Below are 23076 nucleotides of genomic sequence, written 5' to 3'. Positions count from 1 at the left end.
TTGTAAGGTGCGGAGGATAGTGGCACACACAGTAAGCACTTCCTAGTATTTTCTAGATGCATAAGTAGCCATATAGAAAAGCAGGTGAATGTTAAGCTTAGACAAATCAAGCAGCTGTTCACATGCACAGTGGTCACTCTTCTGACTCCCGGGAACCGTGCTCCCACTTGCAGGCCAACAGCCAGTCTTGGAGATGAAGTGGGCATGCTTGTTGGCATCCAGGCGGGCTCCTTTCCCCATGGCCTGGCTGGGCCTCCCGGAGAGCTGAGCCACTTGGGGCAGGAGTAGTTTTATTTGGCTTTTGTCATTCCTTTGAAAATGGATAATGGGAGTGGAGCAGAGTACATTTAGCTGAAGGTAAAGTTTTAGCTGAACTTAGAGATAATTAGGAATTTATTGTATTTTCAGTTAACCTTTTTTTTAAAGAAAGTTTTGTTGATTACAGTTGTCACTCAGTATTACTTTATATTAGTTTCAGGTGTACAGCATAGTGGTTAGACATTTAAATAATTTACAAAGGGATCCCCTGGTAAGTCTAGCACCTACTGGGCACCTACATAGTTCTCACAGTATTATTGCCTGTATTCCCTATGTGTACTTTATATCCCTGTGACTATTTGTTGTTGTTATTGTTGTTATTCCTTACCCAAGGATATTCTTCCCATTGATTTTTAGAGAGAGTGGAAGGGAGGGAGGGAGGAAGATAGAGAATGAGAAAGAGAGACAGAGAGAGAAACATCAATGTGAGAGAGACACGTTGATTGGTAGCCTCTGCACACAGGGTATCGAACCTGCAAACAAGTTATGTGCCTTTGACTGGGACTCGAACCCCCAATCCTTCAATTCACAGGTTGGCACTCTAACCACTGATCACACCAGCCAGGGCCCCTGTGACTGTTTTTTAACTACCCTCAGTTCGTTCTCTGTATCCATGACTGTTTCTGTTTTGTTTGTTCATTTATTTTGTTCTTTAGATTCCACATATAAGTAAAATCATATGGTGTTTGTTGTTCTCTGTCTGACTTATTTCACTTAGCATAATACCCTCTAGGTCCATCCATGTTGTCGCAATGGTAAGAGTTCATTGTTATTGTTTTGGCTGAGGAATAGTCCATGGTATGTATGTACCACATCTTCTTTATCCAATCTTCTGTTGATAGGCACTTAGGTTTCTTCCCTATCTTGGCTATTGCAAATAATGCTTCAGTGAACATAGGAGTACATATATCTTTCTGAATTAGTATTTTGGATTACACCCAGAGGTGTAATTGCTGGGTCATAAGGTAGTTCTGATTTTAATTTTTTAAGGAACTTCCATACAGCTTTCCATAGTGGCTGCACCAATTTACAATCCCACCAACAGTACACGAGCGTTCCCTTTTCTCCACATCCTCACTAGCATTTGTTGTTTGTTGATTTATTGATAATAGTCATTCTTACAGGTGTGAAGTAATATCTCATTGTGGTTCTAATTAGCCTTTCTCTGATAGTTAGTGATGTTGAGCATCCAGTGGAATGAGCAGAGTCTCCAGTGGAATTAGTTATGCCCTGGTTGGAGTTTTTTCTTAATCCTTACCCGAGGATATGGTCATTGATTTTTTTTTTTTTTGCATTCTTTTAAAAGAAATTTTACTTATTTTTTAATTTTTTTTTTTTACAATATACAAAATAAATCTATTACCAGATTGTAGTACAAAATAGCCATTTACATGCAATAAACATTAATATTTCAAGAAAAACGATTTTAAATGTAATAATGTTATATGCAATAAACAATATTTCAAGAAAAACGATTTTATTTTATTTTATTTTTATTTATTTATTTATTTTTTAAAAATATATTTTACTGACTTTTTACAGAGAGGGAGAGAGATAGAGAGTTAGAAACATCGATGAGAGAGAAACATCGATCAACTGCCTCCTGCACATCTCCCACTGGGGATGTGCCCGCAACCCAGGTACATGCCCTTGACCGGAATCGAACCTGGGACCTTTCAGTCTGCAGGCCGACGCTCTATCCACTGAGCCAAACCGGTTTCGGCAAGAAAAGCGATTTTAAATATAATAATGTTACTTGCAGTAAACATTAATATTTCAAGAAAAACAATTTTAAATATAATATTACATGCAATAAACATTAATATTTCAAGAAAAAAAGATTTTAAATATAATAATATTACCAAAACTGTACTAACATAGTATAATATCACAAAAGTCGTAGGAAATATTAAACATCTGCAAATAACAGGATTACTTCTATTATATTCTAAAATATTTTTTTCCTCTTGCTCTACTTTTGTTCATCAGTTTATGTTGTTCATTATATTCCACAAATGAGTGAGCTCATGTGATATTTGTCTTTCTCTGACTGGCTTATTTCACTTAGCATAATGCCCTCCAGCTCCATCCATGCTGTTGCAAATGGTAAGAATTCCTTCTTTTTTACAGCAGTGTAGTATCCCATTGTGTAGATGTACCAGAGTTTTCTAATCCACTCATCTGCTGATAGGCACTTAGGCTGATTCCAAATCTTAGCTATTGTAAATTGTGCTGCTATGAACATAGGGGAGCATATGTCCTTTCTGATTGGTGTTTCTGTTTTCTTGGGATATATTCCTACAAGTGGGATTACTGAGTTAAATGGGAGTTCCATCTTTAACTTTTTGAGGAAGCTCCATACTATTTTCCACAGTGGCTGCACCAGTCTGCATTCCCACCAGCAGTGCACGAGGGTTCCTTTTTCTCCACATCCTCACCAGCAGTTGTCCTTTGTTGATTTCTTGATAGCCATTCTGACGGGTGTGAGATGGTACCGCATTGTTGTTTTGATTTGCATCTCTCAGATGATTAGTGACTTTGTGCATGTTTTCATATGTCTCTTGGCCTTCCTTATGTCCTCTTTCAAAAAGTGTCTATTTAGGTCCTTTGCCCATTTTTTTTTATTGGTTATCTTCCTTTTGTTAAGTTATATGAGTTCCCTATAAATTTTGGAGCTTAAACCCTTATCGGAGATAGATAACATTGGCATATTTGAGGCACAGAACAAGGGAGGCCCTAAATGTACTATGCTTTGATATTTGAGATATTCTTTATTGTTCAATGTGATTTATTTCTGCATGCCTCAGTTTTGTAATAGTTAAATTACTAGAATAATACATCTTGCTATAAAATTACTAGAAGATCAAATGATCAGGTGACATTTAGTGTTATTTTCTATAAATGAACACAATCTCTGGTATGCTAAAGTGATAGGCATTATAGAAATATTCAGATAGGGAGACCTATAGGCTTGATTACAAGTGAGGCTTACTATCACAACCCAAATTTATTGCTTAAAAAAAAAGCAGGGAGCCAACTAGAAACTGAACCAAATATAAGCCCTTGAAGGGCAAATGTAAATTGGATAAGCTTTTCTATTACAAGAGCAACAAGAAAGAATTCAGAGGCAAGAATGAGAAGCAGATGGCATCCACTCTAAGTTACTGCTAAAGAAAAAGAATGGTATACTATGAAAATACTTAATACAGATTGTAAAGAGATTTGTTCAAAGAGGATTTCCTAGAGTAGGTGGTATTTCAGTTAATTTTTTTAAATGTGAAGAGGTTAGCTAGATAAGAAAAAGGTATAGGGGTCCCAGATTGGAGAGGGTGCAGGCCGGGCTGAGGGACCCCCGACCCATGCATGATTTTCGTGCACCAGGCCTCTAGTCCTATATAATAAAGAGAGGATATTCAAATTGACTGTCACTCCGCCACAAAGATGGTGGTGCCCACAGTGGAGACGGGGTTTCTGTAACACAAGAGGCTGCACCCACAGCGGAGACGGGGTTTCTTTAACACAAGATGGCTGCACCCACAGTGGAGGCCGAGTTCCTGTAATGAGCCTTAACGAGCAATCAGCTGGGACCTGAGGCTGTGCCCCCCTAACCCCCCCTCTTGTGGGGCTTGAAAGGGACCTCAGGCCGCTCCCCCTGCCCTGGTGCCAGGACAGGGGACCTCAGGCCGCACCCCCCCACCAGGCAGGGCTTGATGGGGGACCTCAGGCAGCGCCAGGCACCAAGCCGAGGGACCTCAGGCCGCGCCCCCCGGCCCCAGCGCCTGGCTAGGGGACCTCAGGCTGCTCCCCCCACCCATCGGGGCTTGACGGGGGACCTCAGGACGTGCCCCCCTCCTGGAGGGGCTTGATGGGGGACCTGAGACTGTGCCCCCCTCCTAGTACCAGGCTGGGGGACCTGAGGCTGCGCCCCCCGCCCAGTGGGGTTTGACGGGGGATCTCAGGCTGCGTCCCCTGCCCGGTGGGGCTTGATGGGGGACCTCAAGGTGCGCCCCCCACCCTGGCCTGGGCTGGAGGACCTCAGGCCACACCTCCCACCCTGGCGCCGGGCCAGGGGACCTGAGGCTGCGCCCCACACCTTGACAAGGGTGGGACCGGCCGGGTCTGGATCTAGCCCAATGGGGGTGGGGCTGGCCGGGTCTGGGTCTCACGTGATTTCAAGGTGCGTGGGTGGGCGGAGACTTGACTCTGGGTCCCATGGTGCACCCCAGACTCTGACAGGAGGAAGATTTTCATGTACATTTTACTATTTTTTTTAATCTCTGACACTTCTATTATAGAGAAAGGGCAAATAGCAATATTAAAATATTTCCTCAAATTAATCCCCTTTCAATGTGCAAGAATTTTGTGCACTGGGCCACTAATTGGTATATAAAAGAGCCATAGATTTCTGGGTGTTAATTTTGTATCCTGCTACATTGCCGAATTCATTTATTAAGTCTAGTAGATTTTTTATGGAGTCTTTGGGGTTTTCTATGTACAATATCATGTCATCTGCAAATAATAACAGTTTTACTTCTTCTTTTCCAATTTGGATGCCTTTTATTTCTTCTTGTCTGATCCTTGTGGCTAGCATTTCCAGTACTATGTCGAATAGGAGTGGTGAAAGTGGGCATCCCTGTCTTGTTCCTGTTCTTACAGGAAATGGTTTTAGTTTTTGCCCATTGAGTATGATGTTGGCTATAGGTTTGTCTTATATGGCCTTTATCATGTTGAGATATGCTCCCTCTATTCCCACTTTGCTGAGAGTTTTTATAAAAAATGGGTGTTGGATTTTGTCGAATGTTTTTTCTGCATTTATGGATATGATCATGTGATTTTTGATTTTCAATTTGTTTATGTGATGTATCGCATTTATTGATTTACACATATTGTACCAGCCTCGCATCCCTGGAATAAATTCCACTTGGTCATGGTGTCTAATCTTTTTAATGTATTGCTGGAGGTGACTTGCTAATATTTTGTTCGATGATTTTAGCATCTATGTTCATCAGGGATATTGGCCTGTGATTCTCTTTCTTTGTAGTATCTTTATCTGGTTTTGGAATTAGGATAATGCTGGCCTTGTAAAGAGTTTGGAAGTGTTCCTTCCTCTTGGATTTTATGAAATAGTTTAAAGAGTATGATGTTAATTCTTCTTTGAATGTTTGGTAAAACTCCCCTGTGAAGCCATCTGGACCTGGGCTTTTGTTTGGTGGAAGTTTTTTCATTACTGCTTCTCTTTCATCAGTTGTTATTGGCCTATTCAGGTTTTTTGATTCTTCCTGATTTAGTTTTAGAAGATTATATTTTTCTAGGAATTTGTCTGTTTCATCCACATTGTCCAGCTTGTTGGCATATACCAGTAGTTGTTCATAGGATTTTCTTACAGTCCTTTGTATTTCTGTGCTGTCAGTGGTTACTTCTCCACTTTCGTTTCTGATTTTATTTATTTAGGTTCTTCTTTCTTTGTTTCTTGATGAGTCTGGCTAATGGTTTATCAATTTTGTTTATCCTTTCAAAGATACAGCTCTTGGTTTCATTGATTTTTTTGGTATTTTTTTTTTTAGTCTCTATGTTATTTATTTCTGCTCTACTCTTTATTATTTCCTTCTTTCTACTTACTCTGGGCTTTTCTTGTTCTCTTTCTAGTTCTTTAGGTTGTAGGGTTAAATAGTTTATTGCTGATTTTTCTTGTTTTTTGAAGTATGCCTGTTGAGCTATGAACTCCCCTCTCAGGGCTGCTTTTGCTGTGTCCCAGAGATTTTGGGTTGTTGTGTGTTCATTTTCATTTGTTTCCAGGAAGCTTTTGATTTCTTTCTTGATTTCATTGGTAATCCATTCATCTTACCTAATAATAGACAAACATGTAAATTGACTGTCCCTCCGCTATGCTCACCAGCCAATCAGGAGAGTATGCAAATTAACCCAACAAAGATGGCGGCTAATTTGCATACATAGAGGTGAAGATGGCGTCCGGAGCCGCGAAGACTGAAGGCTCCATCCGGAGCGAAGGCCTGGATCCCGGGTGCCGGAGGAAAACCAGTGCCAGCAGCCAGGGGAAGGGAAGGCTTATTGCACGAATCTCTTCGTGCAACGGGCCTCTGGTTGTTTAATAACATACTATTTAGCCTCCATGTGTTTGAATGTTTTGGGGCGTTTTTACTGTAGTTCATTCCTAATTTCATTCCACTGTGATCTGAGAAGATACTTGATATGATTTCATTCTTCTTTAACTTGTAGAGACTTGTTTTGTGTCCTAATATGTGGTCTGTCTTTGTGACTGATCCTTCTTCCCTTAAGAAGAATGTATATTCTGCTCTATTGGGGTGAAATGGTCTATAAATGTCAATTAAATCCATCTGATCCAGTGTGTCCTTATAGAGTCTCCGTTTCCTTGTTACGTTTTTGTCCAGTGAAGTCAGAGGGATGGTAAAGTCCCTACAATGACTGTATTGTTGTTGATCTCTCTGTTAAAGTCCTCTAGAAGTTTTTTTTTTACATATTTAGGTGCTCCTATATTGGGTCATATATGTTTACCAGGGTTATAACCTCTTGTTGGATCGATCCCTTTAGTATTATGTAGTGACCTTTCTTGTCTCCTGTGATGGCCTTCATTTTAATGTCCATTTTGTTGGATATGAATATTGCTACTCCAGCTTTTTTATCTTTTCCACTAGAGGCCCGGTGCACAAAAATTTGGGGGGGGGGGTCCCCCAGCCCGGCCTGTGCCCTCTCGCAGTCTGGGACACCTCGGGAGATAATGAACTCCTGGCTTAGGCCTGCTCCCAGGTGGCAGAGGGCAGGCCCAATCCCTAGGTGCAGCCCCTGGTCAGGCTCAGAGCAGGGCCGATTGGGGAGTTGGGGCACTGCCCCGTCATGCACAGAGCAGGGTGGATCGGGAGGTTGCGATGCCACCCTCAGTCATTCTCAGGGTAGGGCCGACTGGAGGGTTGGGGCACCGCCCCCTGTCACACTCAAGGCAGGGTCGATGGGGAGGTTGTGGCGCCACCCCCTGTCACACACAGAGCAGGGCTGATCAGGGGGTTGGGGCACTGCCCCCTGTCACTCACAGAGCAGGGCCGATAAGGGGGTTGGGGCGCTGCCCCCTGTCACTCACAGAGCAGGGCCGATAAGGGGGTTGGGGCGCTGCCCCCTGTCACGCACAGAGCAGGGTCGATCAGGGGGTTGGGAAGCTCCCCCCTGTCATGCACTGAGCAGGGCTGATCAGGGGGTTGAGGAGCTCCACCCTGTCACTCACAGAGTAGGGCCGATAGGGGAGCTGGGGCACCGCCCCCTGTCACACACAGAGCAGGGTGGATCAGAGGGTTGGGGCGCTGCACCCTGTCACACTCAGGGCAGGGCCAATGGGGAGGTTATGGCTCTACCCTGTCACACACAGAGCAGAGCCCGTAGGGGGAGGGGCGGGGTTGGGGCGCCGTACCTTGTCACACACAGAGCAGGGCCGGTCAGGGGGTTGGTGCGCCGCACCCTGTCAAACACAGAGCCGCAGGGCAATCAGGGGATTGGGGAGCTCCCCCTTATCAGGCACAGAGCAGGGCTGATCAGGGGGTTGGGGCGCCTTCCCCTCTCACGAACAGAGCAGGGCGGATAGAGAGGTTGTGGCCCTGCCCCCTGTCACACACAGAGCCGCAGGGTGATCAGGGGATTGGGTAGCTCCCCCCTGTCAGGCACAGAGCAGGGCTGATTAGGGGGTTTGGGCGCTGCCCCCTGTCACGCTGATCCCAGTGCCGGGAGCCTTGCTGCTCCTCTGATCCCAGTGCCGGGAGGCATATTACCCTTTTACCATATAGGATAGAGGCCTGGTGCATGGGTAGGGGCTGGCTGGTTTGCCCTGAAGGGTGTCCTCGATCAGGGTGGGGGTCCCCACTGGGGTGCCTGGCCAGTCTGGGTGAGGGGCTGAGGGCTGTTTTCCGGAAGCGGGTGACTGAAGCTCCCAACCGCTCCTTTTTTTCTTTCTTTCTTTTTTTATTCTGGGCCAGCTTTAGCTCTGAGGCCTCGCTGCTGAAAACATCGATACAATGTTGTGGTCCGGCTGGCTGAAGCCCGGCTGAATGAAAGCCGGTTTCTGGGGTTTTGTTTAGCTTCTATATTTGCAACATAGTACATAGTTGCTTAGAGTTGCAGCTGAGAGGCCGGCAGCGGCAGGCGGGGAACGTTGGAGTCCGCCGTCACTGGAGCAAGCAAGCCTCCCTGCTGGCTTCAGTGCATGGCTGCCGGCCGCCATCTTGGCTGACAGTTAATTTGCATAAGGATATGCTGATTAGCCAATGGGAAGGGTAACGGTCGTACGCTAATTACCATGTTTCTCTTTTATTAGTCTAGATTTGCATGGAAAAATTTTTTCCATCTTTTCACTCTCATCCTGTGTGTGTCTTTTGTTTTGAGGTAGGTCTCTTGTAGACAGCATATATTTGGGTCATGTTTTTGTATCCACTCAGCTACCCACCTTTTGATTGGAGCATTTAATCCATTTACATTTAGGGTTATTATTGATAGATACTTATTTATTGTCATTTTAAGGCTAGGTTTCTCTCTTTGTTTCTTCTTCTCATTACAGCAATCACTTTCTTTAGCATTTCTTGTAATGCTGGCTTGGTAGTGATGTGCTCTTTTAGCCTTTTTTTTTTTTTTTTTTTTTTGGTCTGGGAAGCTGTTTATTTGACCATCTATTTTGAATGACAGCCTTGCTACATATAGTAATTTTGGTCTCAGATCCTTGCTTTCCATCACCTTGAGCACTTCATGCCATTCCCTTCTGGCCTGTAGAGTTTCTGGTGAGAAATCAGGTGTCAGCCTTATGGGAACTCCTTTGTAGGTAACAGTTTCCTTTTCTCTTACTGCCTTTAAGATTATCTCTTTGTCTTTAATTTTTGACATTTTAATTATGATGTGTCTAGGTGTGGGCCTGTTTGGGTTCTTCTTGTTTGGGGTTCCCTGTGCCTCCTGCTCTTTTGTGACTCTTTCCTTTACCAGGTTAGGGAAGTTTTCTGCCATTATTTCTTCAAACACCTTCTCTATGCCTTTCTGCCTCTTCTTGCACACCTGCTATTCTAATATTGTTACGTTTCACATTGTGCCACAGCTCCCTTAAGCTGTCCTCCTGTCTTTTAATTGTTTTTTTTTTCTTTTTGGTTCTCTAATTGAGTGGTATTTTCAACTCTGTCTTCGAATTCACTGATTCAAAACTCAGCTTCCCCTAATCTGTTGTGTATTCCTCCCAGTGTGTTCTTTATTTGTGTTACACCATTCTTTATCTTAGACTGTTCTTTTTTTCATAGTTATTATATCTTTCTTCATGCTGTTGAGCATTTTTACCATCATTATTCTGAACTCTGATTTGGATAAATTTTTTATCTCTTCTTCATTTATCTCTTCTTCTGGAGAATTCTCTAATTCTTTCATTTGGGGTTTGTTTCTTTGTCTCTTCATTTCCTGTTTGTGTTTGTGAGTATGTATTAGGTCAGGGGTGGGCAAACTTTTTGACTCGAGGGCCACAATGGGTTCTTAAACTGGACCGGAGGGCTGGAACAAAAGCATGGATGGAGTGTTTGTGTGAACTAATATAAATTCAAAGTAAACATCATTACATAAAAGGGTATGGTCTTTTTTTTTTTTTTTTTTAGTTTTATTCATTTCAAACTGGCCGGATCTGGCCTGCGGGCCATAGTTTGCCCACGGCTGTATTAGGTAGAGCCTCTACACCTCTCAATCTCTAGTGCAAGACTGTTAAAGGCTCCTTCTGACTAATTCGATCAGGCAAAGTCTCAAAGCCTCCAGAGACTGCCTCTGCCTACAGACTGATAGGATTCCATCTTGAATTGCTCCCCAGGCAATTGTCCTCAGGTGTGTCGAGAGTTTTTTTTCAACAGGGTGGGGCAGTTGAAATTAGCCTCCTTCTGCCTGGAGGCTAATTGTTACTTTTAATCTCTTAGGTGGCCTCAGGGCAAGGTGTTTTCCAATAGGGTGTGTCAACTATCTTCCCTGCAGGAGAGGCAGATGTCTATGTGGGAAAGATGTCCTCTGCAGCATGAGGGAATGACTCAGCCTAGGAAAGTTGGGGTGTCTGCCTTCTGAACTCTATCCCCCGAGTCCCTAGTCCTGGCTTCTGCTCTCACAAATTTAGTCGGCTTCACCCTCCCTCTGCTGGAGCACAATGTGGGTGGCTCCACAGGGAGTTTAGTGCGTTGGCCCTTTAAGAGAGTGCCTGAATTTTCAGCTGTTACTCCCTAGCAGATAGCACCTCACTGCTTTTCACAGCCAGTTTTATGTGAGTACCCTTCTCAGTTCTGGTGCTCTCTACTGGGGGGCCCAGGTTCGGGGTTAGATCCCACAGTTCTCAGTGGCAACCCCCCACAGCTGAGGTATCTCTCCAAGACTTCAGTTGCTGTCTGTGGGTGCCCTGCCAGCCCTTTTGTGCCTCCGCCCCTCCTACCTTTCTCTATGTGGTCTCCACATTCGGTCCTCGGGTATCAGGGTTTTCTCCTGCGAGTTTTCCATTGATTATTCAGGAAGTTTTTCTATATTTTAGTTGTAATACCGGTTTGTTCCTGGGAGCATGTCTGTGCAGCATCCACTTTGCCGCCATTTTTAATCCTCATTGATGTTTTTCTGTTCATTGATTTTTAGAGAGAGAGGAAGGGAGAGAGAAAGACAGAGAAAATCCATTTGAGAGAGATCAGTTGCCTCCCACATGTGCCTGATTGGAGATCAAACCTGCAACCTTTAGGTGTAGGGGACAACACTCCAACCAACTAAGCCACCCAGCCAGGGCATCCTGGTTGGATTTTTACTGGGTTTGGACAAAACTCATTATCTGAGGAATGTTGTAAAAAGTGGCTGTAGCCCTAGCCTGTTCGGCTCAGTGGATAGAACGTCAGACCAAAGAGTCCCAGGATCGATTCCGGTCAAGGGCACATTCCTTGGTTGCAGGCTCCTCCCCAGCCAGGGCCCTGTTTCTCTCACATCAATGTTTTTTTTAAGATTTTTTAATTGACTTTTTTTAGGAAGAGAGGGAGAGAGAGAGAGAGAGAGAGAGAAGAGAGAAACATCGATGTGAGAATAAAACATTGATGTGAGAGTGAAACATCAATCTGCTGCCTCCTGAACGCCTGGCACCTGGGGATCAAGCCCATGTGCTCTGATCAGGAATTGAACCAGCAAACCTTTCAGTGCACAAGACAACACCCAACCAACTGAGCCATACCAGACAGAGCTTAAGTCTTTTTTAAATTGAATTTTTTTGGGTGACACTGGTTAACAAAATATGATAGATTTCAGATTCACAATTCTATAGCACATTATCTGTACACTGTATTGTATGTTCAAATGAAGTATCTGTCCATCACCATTTAGTTTTCAGCTAATCTTGATTTTGTTTCTATTCTTGAATGATTTCAATAAAGTTAGACTACCAGTATACTATAAGGGCATTTCTTTTGAAATATTGATTTCTCAGTTTTGTATAAGAACACTATTCTTTAAACCAGTGGTCACCAACTGGTGGTCCGCGGACCACTGGTGGTCCCTATGGTCCAAAAGGTTGGCGACCGCTGCTTTAAACAAAACCAAACTTAAAAATCATGACTGACACTAGCATTTTTTTTGTAGCAATTAGCCTGTTTATATTTTTAGAAACATCCAAAAACTTACATTATGTATTGTGCCTCAGAGTTGAAAGCAGACCCTGTCTTCCCTTTTCCCCACATTCATAGTTTTCTGGCCGCAGCTATCTTCCCCGTGGGTGTCCTGCAAACCCCTGAATAGACCAGAGCCTCCCTTTGCACCTCTTTTATTTTCTTTTTAAAATAGCAAAACTTTCATTGTTTGCTTTATATTTTTAGGAGCATTTCAAAGGATTATTGTCTTCTTTGTCATACCTGGCTTACTTCCTAGTACTGCACTCAAAAATAGCATCTGATCCTGTTGGTTGCATAACGTTGAGTCACACTTTCTTCCTATTGCCTTTGGGAGTAGTCTTTGCTCCTGGCAGGCCCTCTTTCATTCAGTTCACTCTTTCCTATACAACTGCCATTTTGATATTTCTCAGTTCTTTGAAACTGATAACCTGCCTTCCTAAAGGTATGTTTTATTGAGTTTTCACTAAGATTATTAAATGCTCCCAGGTAGAAATACAAGCTGTAAAACCCAGTTGTTGAAACTAACATGTTTTGAGATGACTCATATTTTCCTGAAAAAAATTTACTAAGAAAAATATCTTTCAACTGTAATTAAATAATTAATTTTTTAAAAAGAAAGACAATCAGAGAAATATTAGGATTATGTATAATTTCAGGATTCATGATCTTTTAAAATGGTTGAAATTTAATTGCTCATTGAATACTAAGCTGTAATATTAAATAATTCTTTAGGAGGAAAAATGTATTTAATGATTTGTACAATGCTAATTTATGTTAATTAATATTTGAAAGTACCACGTAGTTTATTTAATGATTTGAGTGTGTTAATTTCCTTTTTTTTATAAGGACCCCCACATTTCTTGTCATTTTGTATTATGTATTTCATATAAGTTATAATTTTAAAAACTTCTATCCTCTTGAGAAAATTTCTTAAGGTCTTAACTGTCAAATTTAAAAACATTTTCCCATTGATTTTTAGAGAGGGTGGGAGGTTGGGGTGGGAGAGAGAGGGGGGGGAGAGAGAAACATCAATGTGAGAGAGATACATCGATTGGTTGCCTCTAGCATGTACCCCTACCAGGACTGAGGATCAAACCTGCAACCCAGGTACGTGCCCTTGACCAGGATTCGAGCCTGCAAGGTGCACAGGCCAGTGCTCTAACCACTGACCTACAGCAGCTTGAAAATTTTATTACTTCCAAAAGTTTAAGTATGAGGAAGAAAAAGTGTTATATTCTCTGATTTCAAAATTAAGAACACTTAAGCAATGAGAAGATTCATTTCAGTCACTCGTGCCCCCTCACTTCCCAGATCAGCATATTTGCATTTGTTTATTTCTACTCATTTTCTATCACTCCATCATGTAAATCCCATACTCTAAGTTATGTAGAACCTGCTACCTTCCACATCATTTGTTTTATCAGCATAAGGTTAGCTTATAGTAACTCTCACAGTGATGGGGAAGGGAGGGCATTTAACTAATTTTATTTGTGTTTTTTATGTACAGTACAACTTTTTAATGACTTTATATTTTTAGAATAAAGATTTTAAACCTTCTGTTGGCTAACTGTGATATTTGTAAGTATATTGATTTGAGAATACTAATCAAAATGGAGAGTGAAGCCTTGCCAACTCTTTTTGAGGCATTTGTCCCTCTGAGTTGCAGCGTTAAGAACATTGTAAATGACCAAGAATTGTAAACTTCCCGTGTTCTTTCTGTTGTGCTTCAAGGCTTGGGAAGGTATGGAACATTACTTTTGTAATTTACAGCCGATTTATTCCTTCAGCCCTTCTACTTAGTCTTTATTATCAGTGCACAATTTGATGTGAAGAAAAATCCCCTTTCCATATATATCACATCAATTTGTTGCTATTTATTTACTACTAATAGCACTGTGCACGAATCCATGTGCTCGTAGCTCTCTTCCCCGCCCTCCTGTAGCTCTCTGCCCCTTGTAGATCAGTCGTGATGTTACGGTGTCCCAGCTAACTTGCATATTCCTCTATTATTAGATTAGATGGGTTGGAATTTTCAGAAATGGAACTTAGTAGTACACATATTTCAGGCCTGAGTTTGCGTTTGGGGGCCCTTTAAAACTCACTTTTGTTATCTCTCTTTCTAAGAGGAGTCAGCTTGCAACAGATATTTGAGTGCCTTTAGCACTCCCCATGCCAGCATTTTCCCACAGCAAGGAGAGAATACCCGTCCTTCCCTCCTGTTGCTCTGAAAGCTTAGGAATGCTGCCATTTCTTTTCCGTAGCTCTGTAGCCTGCTGATATTCATGCCATTTAAAAAATATTAAGTGAAAGAAGTTATTAATAAAAAGAAAAGTAGGGAGAATACCAGGTTCAGCATAAGGGAGACAGCAGAAGCAGTGAAAAACCTTGTGGTTTGTCCCAGGTGGTAAGAAGCACCCTGCTGACCACCATTGGTGTGACATCACTGGCCTTTGTTTCAGAATGGCCGTGAGCTGGCTGCTGAGAGGAAGTGTGCACAGAGTGCCATGGGAGCACGACAGGAGGGACTTGGAGGAGCAGTGCCTCGAAAGGCAGCAGGGGCTAGCGAGGCATTCCAGGCAGAGCGCGGCTTGTGCACAGCCGTGGATGGAAATGCCTTCTGGGGGCTGTAAGTAGTTTGAGGCTGAAGCACAGAGTACGTGTCTGAGGTTGGAGAGGAGGTTGTGTAGGTGGACAGAACTGAGTTCATCAGGTGCTTCCTGTGCTGTGCTATGAGGTTTCTCCCTTTTTATCCTCAATGTGGAATAAATCATTGTACAGGTTTTGTTTTTGTATTTTTATTGATTTCAGAGAGGAAGGGGGAGAGAGAAAGATCAATGATGACGGCTGCCTCCTGCATGCCTCCTGCTGGGGATGGAGGCTACAACCCAGGCGTGTACCCTGACCGTTAATCAAACCGTGACCTGTTCATAGGTCAACACTCAACCACTGAGTCACACCGGCCCGGTCAGTTTTCAGTTTTATTTTTATTTTTTTATTTTTATTTTTTTTTAAATATATTTTATTGATTTTTTACAGAGAGGAAGGGAGAGAGATAGAGAGCTAGAAACATCGATGAGAGAGAAACATCCATCAGCTGCCTCCTGCACATCTCCCACTGGGGATGTGCCCGCAACCCCAGGTACATGCCCTTGACCGGAATCGAACCTGGGACCTCTCAGTCCGCAGGCCGACACTCTATCCACTGAGCCAAACCGGTTTTGGCCAGTTTTCAGTTTTAAATAGTGGGATAACATAACTATGTTTGCGCTTTAGGAAGATTATCTGACAGGAAATATGAAGGGGAAATTGCAGGAAGGTCAATTTGAGACTTTCTGCTGGTGAGAAGTGAGGTACCTGGGACCCTGGCTTTGGGAAGGGAGAGGACTGCAGATGTGTGAGCTGGCGGACAGGACTCAGAGGGCAATGGGGGCACGGCATCGGAAAGGAGGGCACCTGGAGGACTTCAGGGCGTCTACCTGGGTAACATGGTGGATGGAGGTGCTACCAAATGTGGTACAGACTCTAGAAGAAGGATTGGTAGGAAGTTGGTTTGAGCACGATAAAGCTTTTCAGTGGAGATGTCTTACAAGCAGGTGGCCATGGAGATTCAGTTTAGAGAGACGTTTGGGTAGAAATTGGGACATTAGTTGGTATTTAAATAGGGGGTAAAAGTTAGGGTGGGAATGAGACCTCCTGGGAGAGTCCTATTGAGAGGGGAGGAAGGCTGAGACCTAACCAGAGGGAGATGGGAAGGCAGGAAAGACGAGGGAGGGCCCTAGCAGGCAGATGAAGAGAGTGTTCAAGGAGGAGTTTCCAAGGCGAATGTCTCTGGTCTTCAGTTTACTGGGGACCAGGCGATGCCCATTGGTTATGGGACAGTCTCATGGTGTCACTGGTAAGCGGAGCAAGCACAGTATCAGGAGCTGCAGTGGGACTAGAGCTGGGAGGGGAGGTAAGTGGGAGTGGGCCCAGAAGCTTAGAGGTAGACGAGCTGAGGCCACAGCGAGGCCTAGGGGCGGGTTTTGAGGGGAGAGATGAGATTGGGGAGGTCGTAGTGGGGAAGGAGTCTGGTGAGAGCTGGAACAAAGTGATGCCATTTTATTTGTAGTGACTGGAGATGACCTTGGGAGCCACTCAGATTAAGTTGCCATTATATTTGTTTATTGATTTTTCTTCCTTTTTGTCAGATAAATGAACCAAGACATTGTTGTGTTTTTTCATTAAACTCATACCCTGTAAACGTGGCTTTCTGTTCGTTTCTTCACCGAGGTCTAAAGCACATCACAGGGAGGGAGCCCCTTGGGTTCTGAGCTGCCCATTCAGGCCCCACTGCCCTGCTGTGCTGCAAGGGTGCAGACAGGGCCGTGCCTGTGCCAGCGCCGGGCATGCTGCTCCCAGCCTCCGCAGGCTTTGCTCCTAGAAGAAGCCTGAGGACTGACGTCTCTGCACTTCAGCACATTTGTATGTTTTCAAGGGCTCGAGGGATGAGCCTTTTGGTCTGTGGAATTTCACATACCTGTGGGAGAGAGATTTTTAGGGATGGTACCTTTTTATTTTACCTACTTTTATTTTACTTTTTACTTGAGGTATAATGGACATATAACATTCTATAAGCTGAAGGTGTCTATTTGTTGAGTTGCTATATTTAAATATTGCAGTGTGATGACCACCACAGCTTAGCTGACAACTCTGTCAGGTCACATGGCTCTCTTCTGTGGCGAGGACAGTTGAGATCGTGCCTCTTGACGCCACGTCCCTAAGAAGCAGAACCCTTCCTATGTTATTTTCGACTATGGAAATGTGAAGCTTTGCATTGAAAAATAGAATGCTTTTATGAATCTTGGTAGCAAGTGTCAGTGTCTTTTGCTCTGGGGTCATGAGCGAAGGTTTAAGCTTGAGAAGAAAATATTCCGGGGTCAGTTCCCTTGGGGTGCGGCGCTGGTGGCGTCTTGTCTGGAAGTGAGCAGCTTTCCTTTTCCGTGCCTCGCCAGGTCGCCCAGCTCACATTCCCACGTCAGACACCACATTCAGTTATGGAAATGAAATCTGAGTATTTAGCTGTACAATGGCCTCAGTGGGTACCATGCTGTCTCTGCACTCAGGAGAGTCTGGTTTGTGTTCTGTGACTGGCTGACCTTTTCCCCACCATGCTGTGGGTAGGCTTCCGGAGCTTTCTCAGAGCTTCGTCCATCTGAAGTGTGGCATCAGGTGGAGTCCGGTGACCTCCCAGCGGCTGCGCATTGTGCTGGTGACTAAGGACAGAGCGAGTGTGTTGATGCCCCCGAGCCACGCGGGCTGCGTCTGTCTTGTTGGAGGAGATGGTTACTTCTTCCGATGAGAGGGTCGTCCTCAGCACAAGGGAGCCCATGGAAGGTCATGGACTAAGTCATTTAGACTTGAAATCTGTCTGAATTTGTTGATTCAACAAAAAGTATTTATGAAAGTATCTCAATAATATGGGAAGATTTAAAGGTACTATTGCATATTTATATGATGGGACAACAATGAAGGAAATGGTATTTTGTTAAAGGCAAAAGGGACACAAAATTCTATATGCAATAGCCCATTTAAAAATATATTTACAGGAGAAAATCTAAGGTCAATTACACAGTAAGGTAACTTACTAAAGAGGCATGACACCCTTCTTTCTATTGCAGCGAACCTGCCAGTGCCGACAATCGCTGCCCTGGACGGACTCGCTTTAGGTGGTGGTCTGGAACTGGCATTGGCATGTGACATACGAGTGGCAGGTGAGAATCATCCTATTAATATAACATTTTAAAAATGAGGTGTGTTTTTCCTTAGTCTCCAGAAAATTCCAAATATTTTATTCTTTTCCTGTTGTTGAGTAGAATAGTTAGAAAAAAAAATCACCTGTTGGACTTAATGAAGTGCTTCAGATTCCAGTGAAGAAAACCGTTTTCTATAGTCTCTTGTTCACTATCATCAGCAGGAACGGAGAACAGGAACTGGGTCAGACACAACTGAATGTGAACGTTAGGTCCTGCCCTTTTTGACCAGTTTCCTCCTCTGAATTGGGGGAAGTCATGGTTGCAGTTGTGAAGATTGAGTGAGTTTATCTGTGGCATGTGTCTAGTCCATGCACTTAGTTACTGTTAGCTATAGAAATAGTAACTTCATCTCCTGGGGCTTCACTTTCTTCCTGGGGGTTTACTGAGGATTGGATAAGGTGACTATGAAAAGAATAATGAAAACTATTAGTGCTAGCCATGTGCTGAGTGTTGACTTGGTGCCCAGCTTCATTCTCAGCACTTGACATGTGGTAACTCGCTTCATCTTCCCAGCAGCCTGATGAGATAAGTACTCTGTGGAGCTTGGGGAAGCTGGGCAGAGAGGTGGAGTAACCAGCCCCAGATCAGTGACTGAACTGGGATCGGAACCAGGCAGTCCGGTGTCAGCCCTCACGCCTACTAGCCTGCTAGAGCACTGCACCTGGCCCTGGCCCGTACAGCCTCCTGACCTATGACAGCTGGTCCTTGCTCCCTCGGCGCGGTGACCTGAAGGCTCCGGGACCAGGGACTGGAGGAAGCAGGCAGAAAGTAGTTGTCACTTTTCTCCCAAGTTCCCACTGTTCCTTCTGGTGGAGCTGCCTGGTAAACATAGAGTCAGTGTAGTGTGTTTTTCAGAATTTTATGGTAACTTTCTTGGGATTTGCAGTTGCTAGTCCATGCACACCTTCCCCCTTTCCTCTTTATTTTGGATCTCTCTCTTGTCTGAAATGAAGTGGCGCGGCTAAGGCGCATGAAACCCATTTCTGAAAGAATGCAGCTTCTGGGAACTAGGATCTGGGACGCGTCCCAGTGCTTTTGGAGATGCAGGTAAAGGGACAGTCAGGGTGTTTGAAAGTAGCCCGAAAACAAACACGAAAAGGCACCCTGTCCAGTGCAGGACAGTAAAACCCCCTGGCCTGGAAAAGTGCTGTGTCCAGCAGGATACACGAAGCGGCCTGACCTGGAGAACTGTCCCCACTGAAGGGTTCTTCCTCGTCGGCACAGCCTCTCTCCTCATCCCAGGTGATGACTGGAGCCACACCTTCAGATGGCTCGGCAGCCTCAGGCCACATTGTGTACCAGTAGTTACCACCGTGGTCTTTCGGCATCAAAAATTACTCTCTGCCAAGCAGCTTCTAGCAGAAAATGCTTGAGTCTCTTAATGTACAGTGTGGGGCAAAAGTAGGTTTACAGTTGTTCGTATGGAAAGCAACATAATAAAGAAATAATAATATCAGAATAAACTGTTTCACATACAGCTGTAAAACTGCTTTTGCCCCACCTTGTATATAGTTTAGAGTGTTACTTATTTTCTTAACCAAATGCCTTCTGAAGTGATAAAAGGACTCGTGACACATTTCATTAGTAAACAGAATACAGTTGTTCTCCCTTATTCCAGGGATCTACATTCCAAGACCCCAGGGAAGGCCTGGAAGCTTGGGTGGTACCGAGCCCTGTGTCATACCATGTTTTTCCCTTTACACACACTCCTCACTGGAAGGAAGTACTGGCTTCTCCGGCATTCCCACATTGCAAGCATCACTACTCCCGCAGTCCAGTCGGGCTGTTTCTAAGTAAAAGAAGGGGGTGCCTTGAGCACTCACTCTGAGGGCCTCCTGGCTGCTGAGCGACTGATGAGCAGGCACATGGGCGGCAGGAGACACTGCGCAGCGGGAGGAGTCACAGCCCAGGTGGGCGCAGCAGGACGGAGAGGTCTCACACTCCTCAGCACAAATGCTATTTTAAAACTGAGGAATTGTTTATTTCTGCAATTTCCGATTTAATATTTTCGGACAGCATTTGTCTTCAGGTAACTGAAACTATGGGCAGAGAAATTGTGGGTAAGGGGGATGACTGTATTTATAGCATGTTTATTGACTTTTTAAAGTCATCATCAATGAATATGATTATGTGGATGTTACTTAATTTTATTCCTTCCTTTTCAGCTTCCTCTGCCAAAATGGGCCTGGTTGAGACAAAGTTGGCAATTATTCCCGGTGGAGGTATGAATTGTTCCCGCCCATCTTGATTTGTTCTTAAAAAAGGGCCTAAGGCCAAAGGTCGTCCCTGAAAGGCCTCATTCTGGGGGAGAGTCTAACGCCGTTGTGGCTCTGCAGTCCAGTCCTTCCTGGGCGCTCTCTGCTTCTGGGGGGGGCGGGGGGGGGGCGGGGAGGGGGGTGGCGGGGGGCGCTGTGTCTGTCGTGTGCTCTCTCCAGGCTTTTCCAAACGGTTCCTTCAGTTTCAAATGATTGGGCCATCACATTATTCTTGGAAGATCAGAGAGCTGCCCACACTCACCCCGCCGCGCACCAGGTTTCTGGTGGCTCTGCCGGGACAGAGCTTGGGGGGTGGGCAGCGGCGTGCTTGTTCTGTTGCTGCAGAAAGGACAGCTGCTGCGTGTGGGAGCCTCACGGGGGAAGCAGTTTCCTAGCGTTGTTAGTGAAATCTAAGTCTGAAATGTTTGTTTGTCTGATGCAGAGAATTTGGAGATATTCACATTTTGTGAAGTTCTTAATTTAAAAAGTAGATTTCATTTGATGATGTGCACATTGATATCTTACTAGTATATGATGAAATCATAGTAATAATGTAAGAAATTAATGGCAGTATTGAACACTTCAGGCATGTTGTACCTGAATAGGTTAAAATTGTATGATTAGCCATCTCATTATAAGAGTATTTATCCTGATTAGGGTGTATAGGTTGTATAGGTAAAAATTAAAACATAACTCATTGAGACTGAAGACTGCCCAGATCAATGTGTGCAGCTCACTAAGGTTTCTACTTCAGTAATCCATACAAATGCTATTCTTGTAGGTAAAAACATTTAATATCTATCATACCAAGCTTTTCACAGTGATTAATTAAAACAAAAAAAGGATTTATAAGAAAATATATATAATTGAAAAGAATTATCAGATAACTAATATGTGAAATAAAAACAAGGTTTAGGAAGAAGGCATGATGTTTCATAAATTCTTTTAAGATTTAAGTATTTATTAGTGACTAGAGGTCCAGTGCACGAATTCATGCATGGGTGGGGTCCCTCAGAATGGCCTGCAGAGATTGGGCCCCAGTTCGAGCCCCCAGCCTTGCAGCCCCAGCTCATGCCCTCAGCCTCATAGCCCCGCAGCCCCGCCTGGCACCCCACCTTGGCCTGGTGTTGCCCCCTCACCTGTTCCACCATCCCGCCTGCGGGGTGATTAATCGGGGCTGGGCCCCCCACCTGGCTCCCTCAGTGCCTGGGAGCTGGCGGCGGCCCCGCCCCCTGCTGCTGCCGCTGGTCACCATCTGCGGGACGATCAGTGGGGCGATCGGGCCCCCACCCGCACCCACCTTGGCCTGGCACCCCCGCTCACCTGCTCCACCATCCCACTGCAGTCCAGCTCTCATCAGGGCCCATTGGGGCGGCAGTGCCTCCACTGCTGCCCGCTGCCAGTGCTGTGTTGCTGATGCCCGCCATGTTCCATGCTGCTCCTTGGTGGTCAGCACAAGTCATAGTGAGTGGTCAAACTCCTGGTCTCTCAGTTGAACGACTGCCCGGAGGGCAATTTGCATATTAGGCTTTTATTATATAGGATGAGGATAAAACTAATCCTAGGAAGAGAGTGATGATCCCCCGCCCCCAAAGATATGTCAGTGTAAAATCTGGGAATATGACCTTATTTGGGAAAAAAGTTGGTGTAGATGTTATTAGGTTAAGGATATTAAAATGAGATCATCCTGGATTATCTGAATGAAGCTTAAATCCAATGACAAGTGTCTTATAGTAAGAGGACACTCAGACAAAAGAGGAGAAACAGAGAGAACACCACATGAGGACAAAGGCAGAGACTGGGAGATGCATTTACAAGTCGAGGAAGGCCAAGGGTGCTGGTGTCACCGGAAGCCAGGGGGCTCTTCCTCTGCACTCCAGCAGGAACCAGGCCTGCCAACATCTGGGTTCTAGACTCTAGCCTGCAAAACTGTGAGAATTACATTTCCATTGTTTTAAGCCACCAAGTTTGTGGTAATTTGCTGTAGCAGCCATAGGAAACTAATACAGTAGCTTTTAGTAGTACAGTAGCTTAAGTAAATTTTTTTGGACAGGGGCTTAGTATATGGCAGAGATAGGGGGTGGGAGAAAGATGAACTTGGTCATTTGGATATTTACCAGGTCCTGAATGCGAAATGTTTTGTTTTAAAACCATTGGAAGGTGGAACAGTTGTGCAAGAGTACTGTTGGGTTTGGTTAGATGAAAAAAGCTTAATTGATTGTACTACAGAAATGAGGGTGATAGCTTTAGCTCCTTTCATCTTTGTTTGTTTTTTTGTTAATCCTCACCCAAGGATTTTTTTCCATTGATGTTTTTAGAGAGAATGGAACAGAGGGGGAGAGAGAGAAATATTGATGCGAGAGAGTCACATCGACTGGTTGCTTCTCGCATGCTCCCTGACCAGGGCCCGAATCGAGCCTGTGCGCCCTTGACCTTAACCAACCCTTCAGTCCGCGGGCTGACACTCTAATCACTGCGGCAGATTGGCTGGGGCTCCTTTCATCTGTTCTGAGCCAGCCATGCGAGGTCTGGAAGTCGGCATGATCTTCCCAACGTGCTTACGTTCTTTAGGTCCTTCTCAGTAGTGGAGCCATTCATCAGAACACACTTTTTATAAATTTGATTGAATTTGAACTGTGTATTCTCATGAATACTGCTATTTAAAATTTTTTTAAATTTATTTTTATTGATTTCAGAGAGGAAGGGAGACGGGGAGAGAGAAAGAGAAACATCAGTGATGAGAGAGAATCATCGATCTGCCGCCTCCTGCACGCCCCACACTGGGGGTCGAGCCCGCAGCCTGGGCATGTGTCCTGACTGGGAACCGAACTGTGACCTCCTGGTCTATAGGTCGATGCTCAACCACTGAGCCATGCCAGCCGGGCTATATGTTTTTGTTGTTAAATAAATTTATCTTAAAATTCAAAATGTTTTCACATTAATCTAAATGAAGCGGAACCTCCCTATGACTGCCTATTTACTAAACACAGAGGAGTGAACCTGGCGCTCCGGCGGTGCACTGTTCCCACTCTGTCCTTTGTGACAGCCGTTTACTGG

At 44.4% G+C, this 23076-nt stretch overlaps 1 protein-coding gene across 3 annotated transcripts in view; it reads left to right on the top strand.

The window, feature by feature from the left end:
- AUH (AU RNA binding methylglutaconyl-CoA hydratase) overlaps positions 1-23076 on the top strand; it is a 184966-nt gene that overhangs the window by 67267 nt on the left and 94623 nt on the right. For all 3 annotated transcript variants that reach the window (XM_070400946.1, XM_070400945.1, XM_070400947.1), the window contains exons 5-6: positions 17630-17722; positions 19930-19986. In XM_070400946.1, coding sequence (XP_070257047.1) covers positions 17630-17722; positions 19930-19986 — 150 coding nt within the window. The remainder of the gene's footprint in view (positions 1-17629; positions 17723-19929; positions 19987-23076) is intronic.

The sequence above is a fragment of the Myotis yumanensis genome, unplaced genomic scaffold (genome assembly GCF_028538775.1).
Source record: "Myotis yumanensis isolate MYYU_CA2020_CCGP unplaced genomic scaffold, mMyoYum1.0.hap1 SCAF_21, whole genome shotgun sequence".
Classification (NCBI taxonomy): Eukaryota; Metazoa; Chordata; class Mammalia; order Chiroptera; family Vespertilionidae; genus Myotis; species Myotis yumanensis.
This window is presented reverse-complemented; position numbering and strand designations above follow the sequence as displayed.